At 41.7% G+C, this 20,647-nt stretch overlaps 1 protein-coding gene across 1 annotated transcript in view; it reads left to right on the top strand.

Annotated features, from left to right (window-relative positions):
- Positions 1–6,967: 6,967 nt before the first annotated feature.
- tmtc2a (transmembrane O-mannosyltransferase targeting cadherins 2a) overlaps positions 6,968–20,647 on the top strand; it is a gene marked incomplete at both ends in the record, with an annotated part of 44,816 nt that continues 31,136 nt past the window's right edge. Inside the window, one exon of the mRNA XM_079236102.1 lies at positions 6,968–7,050. Within this exon, the coding sequence (XP_079092228.1) occupies positions 6,968–7,050 (83 nt within the window). The remainder of the gene's footprint in view (positions 7,051–20,647) is intronic.

Below are 20,647 nucleotides of genomic sequence, written 5' to 3'. Positions count from 1 at the left end.
TTATTAAGAAAATAAACACTTTGAGTCTCAGCTATAACACTTTGTGATTAAGAGTACATGAAAGAATACTTAGCAAGTGGAGAAGTTAAAACAGCTCAAAGCAGCCAAATGGATAAACGGTTGAAATAGAAAACTTAAAAGATATGTTGTTGAAATATTGTCGCCAAATGCAATGGTTGAAAGTAACAAGATAGGGTTGAATGTAGTGTTGAAATATTATAGTATAAATATTTGATAAATGGTTGAAATAGTGAGACAAAATTGATGGATCATTATGGTAGAAACACATTTACAACATAATAAGTGTCATCAGTGAAGGGTTACTTGGGTTCATCTAACAGTGTAGGTGTATCCGACAATAAAAAGGTGATCTCTTTCCTAATGAACACTCATTCCGTCATAATAGGCCCCATGTGTCTCTCTCGGTATCATCGCTGCTGTGCATGTGAACAGTGTTGATTAAAGCTCTGTATGAACATCCTTTTTTATTATTATGATGGAGACAAAAATAGCCTGGAACAATGGGAATGTGACAGACTTCCCCACTGTGCAGTGCTCGTGCAGAGCACTTCCTCATATCACATCTCCCACTGCTTCTATGTATTTGTCGCCGTGCAGCAGCAGCGGCAGCCTGCACATCTGTAGGCCATCCAGAGGTTCTGTCACTGTTGCCGTGGTGAAACCATGTCCCAAAGCTTTATTTTTTACCTCCGTAGAGACAGATGACGAGGCTCTCTGCTGCGTCTGGACCATGTTTGGATCCGGCACCGAGCTTCACGCTGACAGCCGGCTCCAGCGGCCAAACCAGACTGACTCGAATGCGAGCAGTTCAAGACGGGAACGGGAATTGTTTTGGGGATACAAGCGTTGCCTGGTTTTGTTGTGTCCCGTCCTTGATGCTCGCACGCATGTTTGCCCACATCTATGTATATATAAACACACCCTGGCATCGTCCTCTTTCATGTGCCCACATAGAGGACGAGACACATGTCATGATATTGCTTCCAATACGCACAAACAAACATGGAAACTTGTTGGAAAAAGTATAGGGGAAACACAATTTCCTGAGTTTGCACTTAAGGCAGGAAAACGTGGTGACGGGGATGTGATGAAGGCTCGGAGACAGAAATAGTCGGCATGGGGCATCATGCAAGGCAATCCCACCTATGATGACTTTTCATTGCAAGTTAGGAATGAGAGGAAGCGGAGGGGAAGTGAGGGGAGTGCGTCAAACACTTGGGCCCTTTGCTGTGATCCCTGTTTCTCACGGTGGTGTTTGGATATGACTCAAGTTCCTGCTGCTCTCTTGGAGATGAAAGATCATCTCAAGGTTTCCTCCTCCTTCATGTACAGGAAGGGACCTGCATTTGCAGTTTGCATGCGTTTGAATGTCATACAATCATGTCTACAAGTTCTCAGCTGGTGGATGTTGTGTTTTGGATTGAAAGAATACGCTTTCTTCTGATGCATAAAGTTACTACACGGAACTTTTAACTGGTTATGAAACAGCTTCAGTTGAATCCTGATGCCTCTGTATGACCTTTATAAGCAATATAGTTAATCTTAATATCAGATTCCTGCACAGTTCAGCAGGAAACCCCTCCACTCAGACTCCGGTGGGACATCCCACAGCAGCCAGCCAGACGTTGACACACCCGGATCCGGCTTCGGCTTCAACCTGCAGTCGGAGCTCGGGGCAGGAAGACCCCACGCTGCTGGAGACCCATGCTGTATTTCTGGGCCCGGAAGAACGAGAACCAGGGCTGAGTGGGCAGACTGTCAGACCCTGCTTCAGTAAAATGAGAGGTTTTTCTAAAGCTAATCTGGTGCGGGGAAACACTACCGCTTTTGTGTAGCTTTAATCAATTAACTAATTAAGGAAAGTGGCAGGCTTTATTAAGCATCAAACATGAAAAGGAGGAGGAGTGGGTTAATGAAGGGGTCATTTGTAAAAAGTCAGGAAGAATGGTGATGTAAAAGCTGTTCAAAGGTCTGTAGCATCACTAACACACAACCCCCAATCACTTGTACATTCACTCTCATACACACCTAATGGCTTCCATCTGAGCATGATCATCATGTTGACCGGTTTAAACTGCCCCCAAACAAAAACTGGGATTAGTTTTTTTTCTTCTGGGCCTGGGCAGACAGCCATCAGACAGAAGAGTGCCAGGAAGTAGCCCTGGCCCTGGCCGCGGTCATCATGCCCCTTCAGTCACCAACAGACTGCACTTCTTTGCCAGATGCCCTGCGAAAGAAGGGATTTGGCTGGAAGTTGAGCTGGGCACACACGGTTTGTTTTAGATTAATATCTGATGTTATCACCTCAAATCACTCCAGATTTAATCTCTGGAGAGCTACATTTACAAATGTTGCATTTCACACCTGTCAGATATGAATCTGTGGACGCGTAAACAGGCATGTCAAGTGTTTGACTCTGAGCCTCAGGAAACACACTGTTTTCAATGTGAAACACAGTCATCACGGATTATCCAATTGTCCCTCTGATTCATATTTTCCATTAATCTTGTCCATGTTCTGCAGATAATTATCAAATTATATCAATCTAAAACATCTGCCAAGTCATAGAAAACAGTCAGAGAGTGTGGCTCATAGGAAGTAGTACTCCTGTTCCACAGCTATGGTTTACTAAAACTTGCTTTGATTGTATTTTACTCAAATCTAATGACCTGTTTAAAGAATATACATCCACAATCTGTGAATATCTTTAGTGAGCTGTGATTTAAGGGCGACTGAGTTTACAGTACATACTGTAAATTACATTCCCTGCACAATCTGCAATGTTTAATGGATGTGACAGAAGGAAACTACAGTGCAGCGCCACAACGATCAAGCATTTCTAAAAAAAAAATATCCCTGTCATGTAGAGTAATTGCCAATGGGTTTAAATACTTTCCCGAGTTAGGAAAATGCTTTAAATTGTATAAATCGGGTTTATAGTATCACTGAACTCAGGAAGCATCGTATCAATAGAAAGGCCTCTAATTTAACTAGTCAGGTTTAGCATCACTCCCTTTTTATCCCCCCCGATGATGCAGCTTCATACTCCGAAACACATCACATTTATTGCACACATGATAATAGGAAAGGACATATGAGCTGCTGCATTTTATGGTTATATGGTGTTTAATTTGATCTCTTTCAGTTTTCCTTTTCACAGTCTGTCTTTTCTAAAACGATGCAATCCACTGACCCTTTTAACTGAGATTCCAGCCATTTTACAGTCCATCATCAGTAAGCTAAGTATCCTTCCTATTTCAGCTCCAAACCCAAACAATCGCCAATGCCACCCCTTTTATTCCACACAGTTATATTTGTGATCTTCCTGAGCAGAACGAGGAGGTGACTCCGGATGTGGCACAAACCAGGGTGGATTAGATTTGGTGTGTGATGTCTTCTGATTTTAGGTCGGCTGGCTTCAATGTTGATATTAATACCATGGAAGTGCTATTTATGTGAGGGCAGAGCCGAGGCCCGGTCTTTCCAGCTGTGATTGTCTGTTTCCTGCGTGATGTTTATCTGCTCGGGTGAAGTAGCAGTTTTTCCGGAGTAAATAGCACGGTGTAATTACCATTACTCGCTCTGTAAAGCTTGAAGGGCAGAGGAAATCTCTTAATAACAGGGTTGCTGGAAATACAATTTGTTGTTCGAGACTGTCCTGTTGATCAGTTTTTTCTCTTAAATTGCGTGTGCGAACTGAACAGGAACATTGTCTTGTATTACAGAAAAATAATGCTGTGATACAATTCTTTATAATAATAATTTGACATTTTGGGAAGTATACTTTCCTGACAAGAGATGCATCAAAAGTTTCATACCACTTGTGTGTGCGGCAGCATATTAGCTTAGCTTAGCATAAACACTGTAAACAGGGGGAAAAAGCTAGCCTGGCTCTATTGGAAGGTAACAAAATAGCCAATATACAGAAACCCTCTGGAGTCTGACAATCCATTGGTGAATACACTGTGCGTCTTTTATTTATAGTAGCATAACTTTATGCATATGTTTGTATTAAATCATGTAGAACCAAGCTGAGATAATCAGTTGAATGTGATGTCACTACATCATTTATGTCTGTCGACCAAAATATTTGTTTTGAGATTTTGTATTCCTTTACAAGCATACATATATTTTCAATGAAAAAGTCGATCATATTATAGTTGTACTTTTTACATATTTCTGTACATTTTTGGTCAAATTTTGAGCCTTTGTCTTTGTTCTTGTTCAGGTTCCTGGCTGGCAGCTTTATTTTGCTAAATTAACCAAATCATGAATAAAACAAAGCTTGTGATGAAAAACAAGAATATCCTTTAAAATATTGCATAACCTTTTTAACATCTGAAAGCTAAAAACTAAACATTCCATGTGCTCTCAATCGCTCTGAATATCACATTGTTTAAAGAGTGTTAAACAAAGACAAAAATGACTGTAAAGAGTCGGCAATAACTAACCATAATAAAACTAGACTCCAGATGATTATATTACACAAAATAGATATAATGTGTCATATAGTGAGCTTTAGAGGAGCTGTTTTCCCTGTTTCTTTATGCTAAAGTAAGCTTCCCGGCATGACAGTGATATTAATCGTCTCATCTAACATTCCAAAATATTGGGGAGGGCGTGAAATTTATTCATTCAAAGCATGTAGCCCCGTGCTGAAAGCCTCAGCAAAGATTAGATTCATCACATGTCAAGTCAAATATGCAAACATTTGCTTTGTTGATGAGAAAAACAAAATAAGGCTTAAATGAGAAAACCCACATGCATTTAAATCAACGACAGGAAATGATTGTCACGTCCTATAACAGATGAAAAAAAAGGAAGAGAAGGAAGTAAAAGACATTCATCAATAAATGTAAATACCCCCAATGATTTAGCAGAGCTCCCAACTGCCCCTTCAGTCACTTGAAACCCAAAAAGAATGTTTTATTTCAGAATGTTGCCTGTTTACACCCAAAGAGCAGGCGATACACTCCTGACGCCGCTCCATGTAGAGGGTATCGCAGGTAATCAGTCAGACGGAGTAAACACTTCTCCTCCTGTAATGTGTTTGTTTTGCCCTGGGTCTGTTTATACTCTCTGCAGGAGCATGTTTCCCTCGTTTCCTTCACTAATCCCTTAATCACTTGTGCCGACTGCAAAGCGCAGCACCTCTCGTCCCCCATGGGGTCGAGTAAAGTCGCAGTGTGCGTCTTACTTTGTTTTTGCCCGTGGGTTTGTTTGGGTTTGTGTTGTGACAATGTCGCCGTGCGACTCCGCTGATCTGACAAAACCAACAAGGAGGAGGCCGTATCATAAGGCCGTGGCGTGACAAACGGACTGAGTCACTTCCAACGACCCACACGAAGGCTCTCGTTTGTTACAGCTGGACACTGATGCATGCCACAGAAGAACATAAGTCTCAGGTACACAAACACAGAGGCCTGTCCAACAGGTTCCATGAGGTCAAGGTCAAGTCCTTTCCAGAAGCAGGGTCTCTGGGTGCCACTGTTACAAATGACTGCTTTCGCCCCGTCCCCGTCTCACCCGTCACCGGCCGATGCCCTTGCACTCTGCAAGCCCCTCTCCAGCCATCTGTTTTCCTCTCTCACTGCCCTGCACTGGATTTCTTTGCTCGGATCCCCGACTGAGAACCAGGCGTCGGTCCAGCTGGTCGTCAGCGGGACCAGCCTGCAGGTTTCCAAACTGACGCCCAGATGCATTCTCACCATAGGGTGAGGTCCAACAGTTCATCGATCGCACCTACTATCCCAGTTTAGCCTCTCCATAGGGACGCTGGGGGGTTGGTGTATCAAATGAATCAATGTTTTTAATTTGGGGTTAGAATGAGATAATGTGATAATAATGGCAGCAGCCCCATCTCAGCTGTTTATAGGACAACTCAGCATTACATGGGTTGTCAGATTCCCCCCCATCATCTTCCTATCAATGTTTTCCAAATTCACAATTCAAAATGGGAATATTCCAGTTTATTTCTCAGCAGAACAATCAGATAATCTTCATTTTACTAGCAGAGGTCAAGATATGGGTCCGACATGGGATTTATTTGTTCTGAATTGCTAAACCCTGCACAATATTAAAAAAAAAAGTTGTATAAAAGAAAATTGTGTCATAATCTATATATTATGGACATTATCATGATGAATATCATTTTAGATTATTTCAGTTGTAGTATGATTCAGGTTTAGGTTTTAAACTCTTTTTTTTACTTTCTTACTTTAAATTTGTTAAGATTTTTTGTATTTTAAAATATGCAAATGATAAGAATACAAAACGTAAAGTTAAGGTTTTCATAACGTGGATAGTTTGTTAATGCCAATGTATTTTTGTCATACGGCCCAGTTTAAAATAAAATAAGCCCTAAAAGATAGCATTGTCTATTGAGTAACACTACATTAAATACACATACAACGTTGGATTTATAATATATATTCCCATTCCTGACTTCCTGTACACGATTGCTCATTATCCTCGTCCACCAGTGATGTACAAAAACACAATTACTTATTTCAGGCGCCACCTTTTTCTCTCTCCCACCAGTGCTGCTTCCACTGCGCATGCTCAGCCTCCCTGAAAACCACATGCGTCTCCCCGCTCTGCTCTCTCCAGTGCCAAGGCGGAGAGATGCGCACACTGAGGACACCGCAGCACAGCAATGCGCACCCGGCTCTAGCTTCACCTCCCGGCACCGCTGACCCGTCTCCCACCACTATGGGTCACCGGGAATATGGCTAACTTTGATACACTTTTTTAGCATGTCACGGGGAAATGCCCTGCGTTGTCTGGAGCGCCGCGCTGCCGAGCGGCTGAATTGAGAGCACAATAACACAGAGACTTGAGAGACGGAGGAGGGTGGGAGAGGGGTGGTGGTGGTGGTGGTGGGTGGGGAGACCTGATTCCAGTCTTTTTTTTAATCCCAGCTCCTCTCCCACTTTGGCTTTGAGAGATGATCACGGAGCTGGTGTGCACCGCCGTGGCAGTGGGTCTCTATCTGAACACGCTGGACGCAGATTTCTGCTACGATGACAGGTAGGTTTCTCCCGCGGAGCGCAGCATCATCACCGCTTGTCATCTCCTCTTGTTACCTCCGCACGGAAGCGGGGGAGGGAGGGATGGTCGTTGCGCCTGCCCGCATGTTTGCATGTGCTTTTGTCCGTAATGAATCACTGCTTATTCTCCGGCTGCAGTGAAAGGCACAGAGGGAGGGAGAAGGAAGGGCAACGTGCTGGAGCCCAGCATCACTCAAACACAACTTGGACCGCTGCTTATTGAGTTCATGGTGCTCCTATAGTTGCTATAATGTTATTATTATTGCATGCATTATTTATATGTTTTTAAAAATAGGTTTGATAAAGAGAGCGCGCATCACATGTCCACAGTAACTATGCAGCAACAATAAGTTGCGCACGCTGTGAGCTGGCAGCCTCCTCGGTCCCATCGCGTGCTGCTCACGTCAAGAGGTTCATCTGCTCTTCTTTGTGTTGATGAAGCACTGGTGCCTGCTGTAACTACGCCCGGCTCCCTGGGGAACTACAGCTAATTTGAACCGGGAGTTTCATTTTGCAAACAGCTGAATAAACATGTCAACACTATCATGCTGTGGAGGGGCATTCTGGGAAAAACTTGTGCTGCCCTGATGGAGAGTGGTGGAGTGATGAAGGGGGGAAACACGTGATTATCATAGGAAACTTTCACCAACAAAAAAAAACTGTTTCAGAGAAGTTTATATTTCTCTTAAAATAACAGTTTAGTTAGTTACATCTATTCATGTGAATATACATCAGTAAGATTTAAATAGACTAGTGGATGTCAAGAGCCTCTAAAGACTTTCGAGACAAATCTTAGGGCCACAAGATGATAAAAGACAAAAACATACAGTTATTTGGGGATTATTTTATCCATGAATCTATTGTCAGAAAACAGTGAAAAATGTCCATCCATTTGAGTCTTGTAATGTATTGTTTTTTCCGACCAACAGTCTAAATCCAGTTTACAATGATATAAAACAGAGAAAAGCAGTGCATATGATTAATCAATCATTACAATAGTTGCATGTTAACCTGTGATGAGGTCACTGAGCCAGACAAGACTGACCCACATATAGAGACTACTCTATTATGATTTAACCGTAATCCAAGCCTGTTGTGTTTCACATCCACAAAAAAGAAAAATATGCGGTTACATTTTTGCTAGGTGAGTGTGCTCGCCATACATCTTCACTTGAGAGTAATCGCCCTTCATGTAAAAGTTCAGCACCACAGCTGGCCCCCTTTTTAAAAAGAGACAAACTGGACAGGTAGTTCTTCATCGGCTCTAAAATACTGTTTATGGGCATAAGGGATTTTGGCTCTTCCAACGATTCTGTCCAAACTAATATTAATTAGTCTTCCATTATCAAGCATTAAATCACCAGATGAACTACTGATATGCAAGGTATGTAGCAGATTTCTCCATGGATTAAAAGAATGAACAGCGTGCAGGGTGCCTCCCTTATTCATCCACAGCTCCGTCAGCGGTTGCTGTCTGGTAACCATCTCCAGACACCCCTAAAAGGTCAAAGATCCCCCCCCACACACTCTACTTTTCAGCACCCTCGGTGACCCCTGTGTGTGTTATAAGACAGAGTGTGTGTGTGGAGGTGAAGGAGGAGGAGAAGTAGTGGAGAGACATGGGGTAGTGGTGGTAGAAATGAGCTCCGTATACTCCGTCTCCAGTTCCATCGCCAAGCAAAGCGCCCAGCGGGGGGGATCTTCATCCATCAGCCTCGTCCGTACATGTGACCGTGACACCACGAGGTTGTCAAAAAGCCGCTCTGTGACAGATCACCCGCGGCGCCGCCCTGCCTGCCTCAGCCTATACACTCGCACTCCATCCCCTCAGTGAAAGTTCAGTGTGCCGACCAATGCTGTCTATCTATCAAAGTCACCGTGGTAATTTACGCTCTTGGGGACACACTCCTGCGTTTTGGTTCAGCGATCTCAGATGGAGGAGGTTGAATACCAATCAGAGGTCTGACCTTCCCCTGGTCGTTCATCAAATGCCGTCCTCTCTCGGGGTCAAGAGCCGTGTGCTCCCGGTCTCTTCCCTCAGGGATTAGAGGAGAGTTATGGGCAAAAGGTTAAGGCGAGGGAAGGATTGAGGGAGAGGAGCGTTGCACTTATAATTCTGATCAGTTGTCTAAAAAGACTGTCTCTGTTGTAGACAAAGTTATTCCTTTACGTTTGCCTTCTTGTGAGCTGTGACAGTCTTATCTGACCCTTTCACCCTGTAAATCAAATTCTCGTCACACGTCACATGCAGTTCTTAACATCGAAGACGAGATGGCGCAGCAGATAGTTCAAGGCGCTCCGACTGGTGGGGATGTTCTGGCCGGGCTCTGCTTTTTCAATCACGGCAAGTGTTTTTCCTGGGCACTGCTTCAGGGCGCAACCGAGCGCTCTTAGCATTCCCAATGAAAAGCCTCTGCGTGTGTCATTAATAGGTTTTACGGGAGCTGGAAGAGGACTTGAGCCAGGCACATTTTTGATTTGGGAAGTAACCAAGACAGAATCTGCTGGTTTACGGTTTATCGTGTTTAGCCAGATGTAAAGTCAGACTTTATGATCTTGTTTAAACAATCCATTCACAGTGATGATGTGCTAATGTATGTACAGGGTTGTTAGATTGATTTCTTGAGAGTTGTGGTCTTAGATTGTAGAATATATTTACCGTAACCTCTAGGCTCTCCTTTGAATTCTCATCATCGGGGCTTCTGACAGGTTAACAAACGACGCTCCGCATGATGTCGGCATTTCAATGATACGTTTTTAATAACACCTTTTTGACAAATCGACCCGGTAATGGACGTCTTTACCAGGAAGACTTTGGACTTTATTCCGTAGATACTGAGAGTAAAGCAAGGACAAGAGATAGCGGAGGCAGCATTGCAAAATGAAATGCATCCTAAGTGGATTTTCAGCATGCAGAGTCCCGTATCCCAAAAGGTCTGTGACCCCAATAACGTCACAGTCCCTCTCTGGATGAAATGCATTATGGTCCCTTGGGGGATTAAAGAGGAAACCTTTTTATTTCCAAAGAGCAAAATAATCTCTGGGCAAGGAGCCGGCTTCGGGGGAGTTTGGATTTCACTGACTGGCAAGTTCCCCATTACAGTTTCAGTTTTATTCTCTTTATGAAATACCCTCAACGTTAAAAGAGTAAATGCTCGTCCCACGCAAGGTTTTAAACAAGTAAATATGCCACTTAAATAACACAGAGGTGACGCAGAGTAGTGACTTGACAGAAGCGCTACAATGAGGACAGACATTCACAGAGTTGGTCGGTTGCAACATCTGTTACTTTTCTATTCTGGTTTCTGAGGTTTGAAAAGATAAGTGCATCAATATGGGATTGTCTTTAAGAAGCGCCCTTTCATTTGAGTTCAAACCATATTGCTTTGAGTTGAAGTGCTATTGATTTGCCTATACGTATGTTAATGGTGCACACATTTAACATTAGCCCCCCGATCACCTTCAAATATGAAAAATATCTCAGTGACACCCTCCAAAGAGCATACAACAAAAACATTGAAATAACTCCTTCCTTCTTTTTGCCCTTCAACTGCCACTTGTCCCGAGTATGAATTATTTGTAGTACCTATGTGAACGTGTGCTCAGTTAATAAGCATTGTTGTGTCAGGAATGTCCATGTGCTTGTGTCAACCGAGATAAGAGAAGCAGTAAATTCAGTTTTCATTACAGTGTTTCTGTTGTGTCTTTGCTACTGGCTGCTGGCTGCTTTAGATTTATTGTAGGCTGCAATGTAGATGTATTGTACTACCCAGACATGAGGGCGTTTGATGTTATAACGTTTGTGGGACTTCCACAACATGTGTAAAGCAGAAATAGTGGTTATTTATGGAAATGATAACTGGGTCCATGGAGATAAGCCACGTCGAGCGCGAATGAAGCAAATAACCACAAATAGTCCGGCAAGTAAACTCATGCGAGTAACGCGACGTGAAAATTCACTTTGCTTTTGGTTTGAACACCATCTCCATAACAAATTTCAACGAAACAATCTATATTGATAAATAGCACTACAGGAAAGAGGGAAATATGTGTTTTTAAACTTGGAATGCACCGTCTCTTTAAAACATAAAAGATATTTATGTTTCTTTAAATCCCATAATCTAGACCTAAAGTGCATGCCGTAATAGGGTTGTAAATTTAACTTTTTTTGCCCGTCAAACAGTTGGTATTTTTCATGCATGTTTTTGATTATGTTCCATCAAAAGGACCTGAATCATCTCTATTTTCCATAACTGCTCATAATTGTTATCTCTTATGGGTTGGCGCACTGTGATGGGTTTCGGCCCACTCGCTGTCGTTAATGTTGCCAGAAATCTTTATGCCTCTAGTAGAATAATAATCTGAAACACGTGCCCTAGTTGTGTTGAGGCTATTTAAGTTACAATATGTGCTCGGAGCAGATACATATTGAGGTAAGCAGTAGGCTAATGAAATTAGCGAGAGAAATGTCTTTATGTGACTGTGTGCAGGAAGTAATGCAGTTGAGGTGAAAAGGCTTGTGTAATGTCGGGAGTAATATTCACTGTAAGCGTTTTAAAAATGAGTAACGCCGCCTTAAGAGGAGTAGAGAATCAAAATGAACAATATGGTAAGTGAAACTGATGAAAAGTGTTCATGAAGGGTAATTTGAGATGGTTTTGAGGCTCTTAACCAGTTTTGCGCCCATAAAGAATTATTGGCTTTCGAGGAGAAAAAGGAAAACCTCATAAAAAGTGTGGTTTGTTGGTGAAAGAAAACTAGATGTTACCGTCTTGTAAACTATCCCAATGTATTTGAGCATTAACATGTTTTTACTCATTGGCCATGAGCCTGTCGCCTTCTCAGAATTGGTAATTGAGGGATCGAACTATTAGTCATACAATAGGAAGGCGGGAGCAAAGAGTCTTATTCTGATTACAAGCAGATTGAAGTCACGAAAGCAGTTAGGGGTCAACTCTGCAGATGTTGTGGCTTTGAAACTGCTTTAAAGCCACGATTGAAGGCTCGAACTGCAGTTCTGTTGAAGGTATAATTTTTCTTTGGTTTTATAATGGTTTAACGTTAAAGCAAAGAAAAGGCAGTACATGTGCTGAAGACAAAGGATGAAATATGAAAGCCTACCTTCTCACGCTGGGATGTGCTCCAGCTTTTACAATCCTTAAAGGGGCAGGAAAACATTCTTCTGGCAAACAGAAGAGCATGCATGCTTGTCCTTAATAATAAAAGGGTATTGAGGCTGATTGACTTTTATCAGAAACTTTTATTAAAAGGTAATTCATAAATTAGTTACATTTAAACAGTCTGTGCATCCCAGTACCAGCCAGCAACGGTTCAGAGTTTGAAGTAGCTGCTGCCCAAGGTTACGAGTCATTTTGTATTTACTTAATTGCTATTAACATTAGTTGTACATGTTTTGTATCGCATGTCTTGATAATTATAATTCTTGAACCACTACTCAGATTTGGAGAAGAGATGGCTTTGTTTATTTTAAGGTCGTCCCTCCTCCAATTGGGTGCCAGCAATGCGCGATGCTGGTTGAGGCTGCTGCTAACCCTTGGCTGCCCCGTATGCTTTGCAGGCTGCAGTCGACCCGCCTATCTGCCAAGACACGACCACCAAACCTCAGTCCCACGGCCCTTCCTGTATACACACCATATGTGGTTCCCAAAACACTGGTATCCATGGACATCAGGGACGGAGAAGTTTGCCAGCACCCTGCAAGATAAATGTCACGGCCGTGGATTTGTCACGCTAGATTTTGGAGTATGGCAACCACAAACCATAGATAACGGGGTGAAAACATAATCTCACAAGTTTCTTATCTGGCCAACCGCGCGCTAATTGAGAGCCTTCCTAACTGCTCAGCAGCATGGGGTTGAATTTCCACTCAGTGCACTAAACTCATTTTGTAAGCAAAGCTCCTTTCTGTGGCGTTAGATTACCCTTAGAGGTTATCATCCACTGTCGCTCTTAAACTACAAGGTGGACTTCTAAAGCAATTTATAGCAGTTGTGGCGTAATACAAAACCAAACCCAAGCTGGGGATCACACGAAACGCAAGCGGTTAGCTCTTCTACCTTTTGTAATCAATAGCCATTGAGTATCATCTTTCAGTGACTGTGGAGGATTTTTTTGTCTGTAGCCCAGTACAGCTGTCAGAACAGAAAATCAAAGTTGTTTTTTTTCCTGCAGCACTTGACTATGCGCTCAAATTTCACTACAGCTCGTATCCACTGAAAAGCACTCTGGAAGTGAGGTCGAACTTTCATCAGCCAGTTCCTCAGAGGTCTGTTTGTGCTTGTGTGGAGGGGTTCGTGTTTTTCTTTCCTTGGCGATGGTGAAGCTGTCAGTAGTTAATGGTGTTAATGATCAGGGTGACGGAGCCAGTGTTGCCAGATTGGGTGATCTTCCGCCAAATTGGGTTGGTTTTGGATTTAATTGGGCGGGCTGTGGTTATATATTCTCATCCCAGTAGTATAGTTGTAGTACGAGAGACAGAGTTCGGTAAGCTAAGCTCGACGCCCAATGACATCACTAATGTATGTCCAAACCAAATGTTATTTTAGTTTAATACAACTAAATTGAAAGTTTTTCTCTCATTCCAATCTTTATTTTGTGTAGTACGTTAGCTTTAGAGATGCTAGTAGGGAGATATTTTAGTTTAGTCAGATTTAGTCAGATTTGATACCTTCTTTTAGTCAGAAGGTATCAAATCTGACTAAATCTGACTAAACTAAAATATCAAACAGTTCTGTAACCTTGCTCAAGCTTTCCCTACTCAGAGTTTTTCAAATAAACACCCCAATGTAGATATTCAAGATAAAGTAAGAAACAACACATTTTGTTTGGCCAATACTTAAGATGAGGTAGACATTGTAAGCTATGATGAAACTCCCATTCATCTCAGCATGGTATACTGACCACTGTGCTTTGCATTGATTATAATATAAGTACCAGTAGCTTCACGTAAATAAAAGAGATTCATTAGCTTGTAAAGAATAGCACTGAACCCTAGCTGAGCACTGCACACACTCTACCCATTTCCATGCATGGCTACTCCAGCTAACTCTTGTAAAATATATTAATATGCATAATGCTTTCTGGGTTAGAACAGGGCCAACAGTGTGTGTGGGGAAATCGGCTTGTGCTTCTCACCTCATAAAAACCTGAGAGGGGGGGAGAAAGAGAGTTGGTGTGAGGGCTTGAGGGATTTAGATTCAGGAGAGATCAGATAACAGCCCTGCTACCTTTATTCAAGGGTACAGTTATAGTGTTTGGTATTGAGATGTAGGGGGAGTGAAGTGATTATACTGGGAGCTCTGTCGCCTAAGTGTGCTACAGTTGGTATTTGTTTGCCCTCAATGTCTTTGTAGCATGACATTGGAGACTTTCTAAAGACATTTGCCAAAATGGAATCCTGTAGGTCAGGAACGTGTTGTAAGGGACTTTAGATGGATATGGTGTAATTGATCTCTAAATTTAGGATAGAATTTTCATTTATACACACGTATAAAATGTCTCATAAAGTTTCAAATTCCTGTAAAACATCAATTATTTGTCATTCTCTTCAATTTCACAGTTCTCAGTTTATATATATATATATATATATATATATATATATATATATATATATATATATATATATATATATATATATATATATATATACACACACATGGGTTTATACATGTTTATAATTAATCTACATTTCCTTTTCCTGCTTCCTCCCGATGAGCGCCTGAAAGTGCATATTAATGATAGGTAGTTGTAATGATAGCTAGACAATGCAGATAGAGAATGTGTGGAGGTATCAATGCAGCTGTGGCATTAAGAGGTTCTCTCATTGTGGCACAATAGAGGACTATTTAGAGGAGTAATGATACATGGATATGAAAAGAGATGATCGTGATTATTATAGACAGTTGGACATAGAAGGAATTGGTGACTGTGGTTGAAATAATGTTTTTTTTTTGGAAACAGGAAATCAGCATGGCTTGATGCAAAGATGTTCACAGTTGGAATTTAAGCTTCCTGCATCACCGTATGGCCACAGATTTTGGTTTTGTGGTACACCATTTCCAGCTAAAATGGAAACACACCAGTGCACTCGGGTTTGGGTCTGTCCAACGGCAATTATTCTGTGTTTAGAACCATAAAGCACGCCATCATTCAAGTTAAGTATCCTCCTTCATTATCTAGGCAGGGACAGGAAACATTTAAGCCAATCTTCCCATTCTGTTGCCCTGTCTATTTAAGCATTGCTCAATTGTCTGCTCACCCATCTCACGGAGGGGAATTGAACTTCTTATTTCTGCACAGTTGGTCTCAGTCGCTGGATTTTCAGGTACTCTGGGCTTTCTGGAGATACGGTGAATTGCTGTTTAAGTAAACATAACGGTCCTGACTGTAGGCAACCCAGAGTGGAAGTTAGCCTTGATAAATGGGAGAAATCTGCATTTAATAATGGCTGTTTTCCTGCCTCCGTCAGCCCAAGATAAACCAGACACCATATTTATCTTTCTACTGAAAGTAATTTGTTTCTCCCCATCATTCTGATATTCATGGATCAATGGTTATGGGAGAGGCTGTATGTTTGCAATGCTTTCACGTTGAACTGAGATGAGAATTTATTTTTGATGTATTTTTACATGACTTCACAATTTACCCTTTCAATTTATCATTTTCATCTTTTATCTGGTGGACTGTACTGAAGGTCACTGAATTATGCATGTGTTCCTTTAGATAACAACATGTCCAATTTATGTGAGCCATGTGGTGCATTTTTATCTTCATTTTGTTTAGGAACACGCAACAGAGAGCTTGGACGGTCAATACTTTGATTGGTTGACCCCCATTTTAAAGAAATGCAGTATCCTGAGGTAACATCCCAAAGCACTGTCCTGTCGTAGATTGGTATCTCTGCTCTGCAGACATGGCGAGCAGACAGATTAGAGGTCACCACTGAGTGCGACGATGGCAGCTCATCTACCTCACTGGCTGCATTTCATCAAAAAATCCACACAGATATTTTTCTCCCAAGGCTCGCTCATTACCGTGATGCCACATCCAGTCAATCCATTACCAAGGCGGCTGACAACGGCAATTTTTTCTACACTCTGTGGCCTCCCTGTTTTTTTTACTGCTTTGACCAGCAGCATCGACTCACTGATAGCGTTATCAGCACCAGAAACAAACCGTGTGACAACCCTGTTGCAGACAGGATAGATGTCTGTCTGTAAAGAGGAATTCCCATCCTGGTCCTTCACCCACAAAACATTGAAATGCATGCTATCTTTTATTTTCTGGAGAGATGGCCTCATCTGTTCTTGTTTTACAGTTATAGCGAAGTAACAGGACATTTTCAGAAATACTCTTATTCTGTTTCTTCCCGAGATTTAGATCAGTAGATTGACACCACTCTCACGAATCTATGCTCATTTTTAAAGCTACCCCAAGTAGCTGGCTAACTTAGCTTAGCACAAAGACTGGAAACAGAGAGAAACTGCTAAAGTTAACAAAATCTTCCTACCTGCACTTCCAAAACACACTAATGAACATGATGCATCTAAGTTGTAACCTTCAGACTAGCCATGTCCCACTGTTTCCAGTCAATGCTAAGCTAAGCTAACGTTTTCAGCAGAGCATAGCCCCATGTCAGTACTTTGTAAACTGTGGAAATGTTGTGGAAGTGTTCCTTTCATCGGCGTTCTCTAAAGCTGTAAATTATATATTGAATAACAAAGGCTTGGCTACAATCCTTTGTAACCCAGTCTGCAATACAAGACATTGTAGGATGACATCATGTCTGCTTGTCCCACCAGCCCATCTCAGAGGGGAATATGGTACTTTTATGATGTTACACGATGCGTTCTATGGTTTCATAATTGAGTTTCCTGCAGCATTTGAAATAAAGCCATATATCTCGGATCCCCTACTCATAGTTTGACAAACTTGGAATATATTAAACCTCCTGTAGGAAATTGCATCTGACATATTTAATTATTGCACTGTTTGTCTCATAATTAATACACTATACTTATTTGCGCTATCCTTTGGACCGTTGATAGAGTTATTGTATTGCTAAGGTGTTTCAGAGTTGAGTGAAAACGTGACTTGACTTAAAGTACCTTTGAACCACTTTAGCCAACTTTTGCTTTGTCCTAAGTTTAGGGTCAAATGGATGGGGTTTGACTTCATTGGTTCCAATGTGAGAGTCGAGTTCAGGCAAATGGTTTCGTTGTACCAGCCGTGTTCAACAGATCACAGATCAAAATGTGAAAAGATCTTAGATAATTAGCACAGATCCTTGAAAAGAAGACAGATTTGGTTTGGGTTGGCCCTTGTGGTACCCCTCTATAGCTACAGTTTCTCTCTGGCTAATGCTGGAATGTGACAACTGGTCACGGCAGAAGAAAGGAGGGCCTATTCTGGATTGGATACAGTGCCTGTTAGTGCAGCAGACTTGGCCATTACAAATGCTGCATGTGAATCTGACCACTGAAAGTCCCGCTGCTCCCAAGTGTGACACTGTTTTCTGCACCCATACCCATTATATACATACACCATGAAGACGCAAATCCTACATTCTCAAAATTGCTGCTTTTAATTTTTTATCAGATTACAAACCAATTCTGGTTGAGCATTAAAGTGTTTTTTCTTATTGGCGACAGAAGGATTTTGAGCAGAAACAGAATAGTCCATTGTTTCTCCAGCTGCTCCCTCCTTGGCAGCACTGCAACACTCAGAATCCTCCACTGGCTTCGTGATTTGTCATCAGCAATTAACGTTGTCCTCATTATAATCTCCACCGCAGATCAAAAATGATCCAGTTTCTCAAAAGGAACGCAGAACTTTGAACAGTCTCCATGTAACAGACGTGAATAATGGACTCTTCATATCCACATTTGATTAGCCTTCAGTAAAAGTACTCGTTAGTTAACTATTCATTCCGGTGTGCTATTTTATAGCAAAACAAGAGTCAGGGGTAAACAAAAGTTCAATACTTCAATTTCCAAGTTTTCAAGGTTTGGTGCACATATTTTTGGTGCAGAATGGAGAACAGGAACCTCTTTCCTTGGCAAGGATAGTAGATCCAGCTTGACATTGCCAAAGTCTGCCATGCTGTTGATTCCAGTAAATAGTGTGCCTGCAACCCTCTGGTTAGGCTATTGGTGGGTATTGTTGATGCAGTGTCTCCACACCTGGTGCTCTGTGACGCCGTGAGTGAATTGGAATATTTGTTTATGCAAATTATAGAACTGGACTAAGGTGAAAAGTGAGCTGAGAACATTGGCTGTCCTTTCTGAGCCGTGACTCTCCAGGGCCCATCAACATGCATCTATTCCCTGGAGAGAGAAATCAATGCCAGGCGATGTATTTTGTGTTCCAAGTCCCCCATTTTAATTCAAGCGAGGGAGTGGGGATGCTTCCATAACGTTGAGTGTAGGTGGCTGGAGGTGCACGTTTTTATAGGTCACTAATGCCAACACCCGCAGCTTTGCTGTAACTAGGCCAGTGGAATTGATTGTCGAAGCAGAAGGTAAGATACATTAAGGAGGGAAGGGAAAAGGGAATAGGTGTTGTACCTGGTGCTGGAATAAATACATGATCACATGCTGGTGATAGTAAAGTACTAATGCCACTGGAGGTGTAGTAGTGACCTCTGGAGAATACTTGGACAGGAATATGGCTCAATGTAATGAATAAGAAGTAACAGTTTGAATTAATTAAAATGTATGTAGCCCTATCTTAAACTGTGGCTGTGTCTAAATAACCCCTTTTTTACTACTATTCTGTACTATTAGTTTCTGTCATCTATTTTATACAAATGATTAATATGCAGTATTGTGACCTGGAAAATTTTATGGAACAAAAAAAGTACTATGTTCGATATTTTATCGAGCCCATTACAGTTACAATTACAGTTGTAATTTCTCATAGCATTTGCTTGACGCCTCATCTAAATTATGTGACGGAGGTCTCAGAATTGTTTTGCTCAATATTGAGTGTCCATTATGTAGCGAGCAGTGGATACATCGACAAGGGAGAGATTTTTGACACAGCCAAGTAAGAGGATATAAAGTAACTTTAAATATTCCAATTTCAAGGATTCCGGCATAAGCACTACTTTATTTTAACAATCCCATTTTGTAAATGCAAAAAAAGTCACATATTCCATACAAACTATTGAGTGTCCTTTATTCAGAGAGGAAACAAACAGTTAATTGCAGATTGAATATTCCATTTTCCATTCTTTTTTCAAATAGTGTTTTTTTATTATTTCATTTTGAATGAAAAGTTACAGCTCTGTTGATCATTTCTGCATAGTTAGTGATAGTGAAAAGCAGCAAATTAAAATCCCAGAAAATAGCATAATTTTGCATAAATTCTCGCAGATGCAACAATGTGGTATCTGCAGCAGCGACGTCCGTCTGCCGTTTTAAATCATATCATGAGCCTGCACACAGCTGTGATTTATGTACTGTTTGGCACAGTGAGAGAACAGCACTCGATCCGTTTTTAATCAGGTGTCACATTTATCACTGTGGATGCAGGCGACTCGGGGAGGCCACCCTAATTGTCAGCCAGTGTAATCAACTGTCGAGACCATACTGGATGTAGAATTTGGAGAGACTGATTGGCTGCTCATTTGTTTTCTTGCTGGAGGTTGTTTTCTGGTTGGATCTCTCCAATGGGATGGATGGAGGGTGTTACAATTGGCCACTGTTTCCCTGATAAGAGCTGGATGTGTGCGGAGCCAAGGAATTTACAAACCCTGTAAAAAACTCTCAGCATCCAGTGCTCCTGGATATTGGCTCATTTAAGCGTGCTTCTCACTGTGAATGCTGTTGGGCACAGTACCATACTGTGGGCATATGGCACATTTATTGGGTGAGGCGTTTGTTAAAATACTTGTGAATTTCACATAATCTTAATGTGTAAGAGAGAAAAAAATGTATTTGAACCTTTTTCCAAAGACCTTCCTGGTGGTCTTTGGGGTGTTCACAGAGGTGTGAAACTCTAATTTGCGTTTGAACTGAGGTGAGCTTTACGTTCCCCAAACCTGCCTCTCAAGTGTGTTTCAATTCAATTACATTCACATACATTGCTTTTATTTTTTTATGGTTCAAATACTCTCGTGTCAGGTCTGCTTGGAGGCTTGCTTCAACAAGTTGCTGTTCTGCAAGGACAAACTGTTACAAAGACTTCTTGTGCATCTGCAGTTGCACATTAGAAGGTTTCATGTTCATCATATAACAACTTAATTAATTACGCAGATTCTGTGAGGCACGAGTTTTGACCCCCCCCCTGATTCCCAACCCAGTCTTTCCTTTCACTGCATCTGATGTATTTATGCCCTGGGGAGAGAGCATTAAGTTTATTAGCCATTGATTTCCCATAGCCTTCCTCCTGCTGCGGGCAGAGGATTCATCAATGCCTTTTATTGACACCATCACTCAGGGGACGCTATGGTGGGCTCTGCCTCCTTTTTTGCTGAGGTGGCAGTGGTGGCATTGTTGTTAGATCACCTCTGTTTTGTGCGACCAGCTAATGGGGAAGCAATCAATCAATCACTT

Source organism: Taurulus bubalis, assembly GCF_910589615.1.
Source record: "Taurulus bubalis genome assembly, chromosome: 20".
Classification (NCBI taxonomy): Eukaryota; Metazoa; Chordata; class Actinopteri; order Perciformes; family Cottidae; genus Taurulus; species Taurulus bubalis.
The sequence above is the reverse complement of the archived record's forward strand: the minus strand, read 5'-3'. Positions and strand labels throughout refer to the sequence as shown.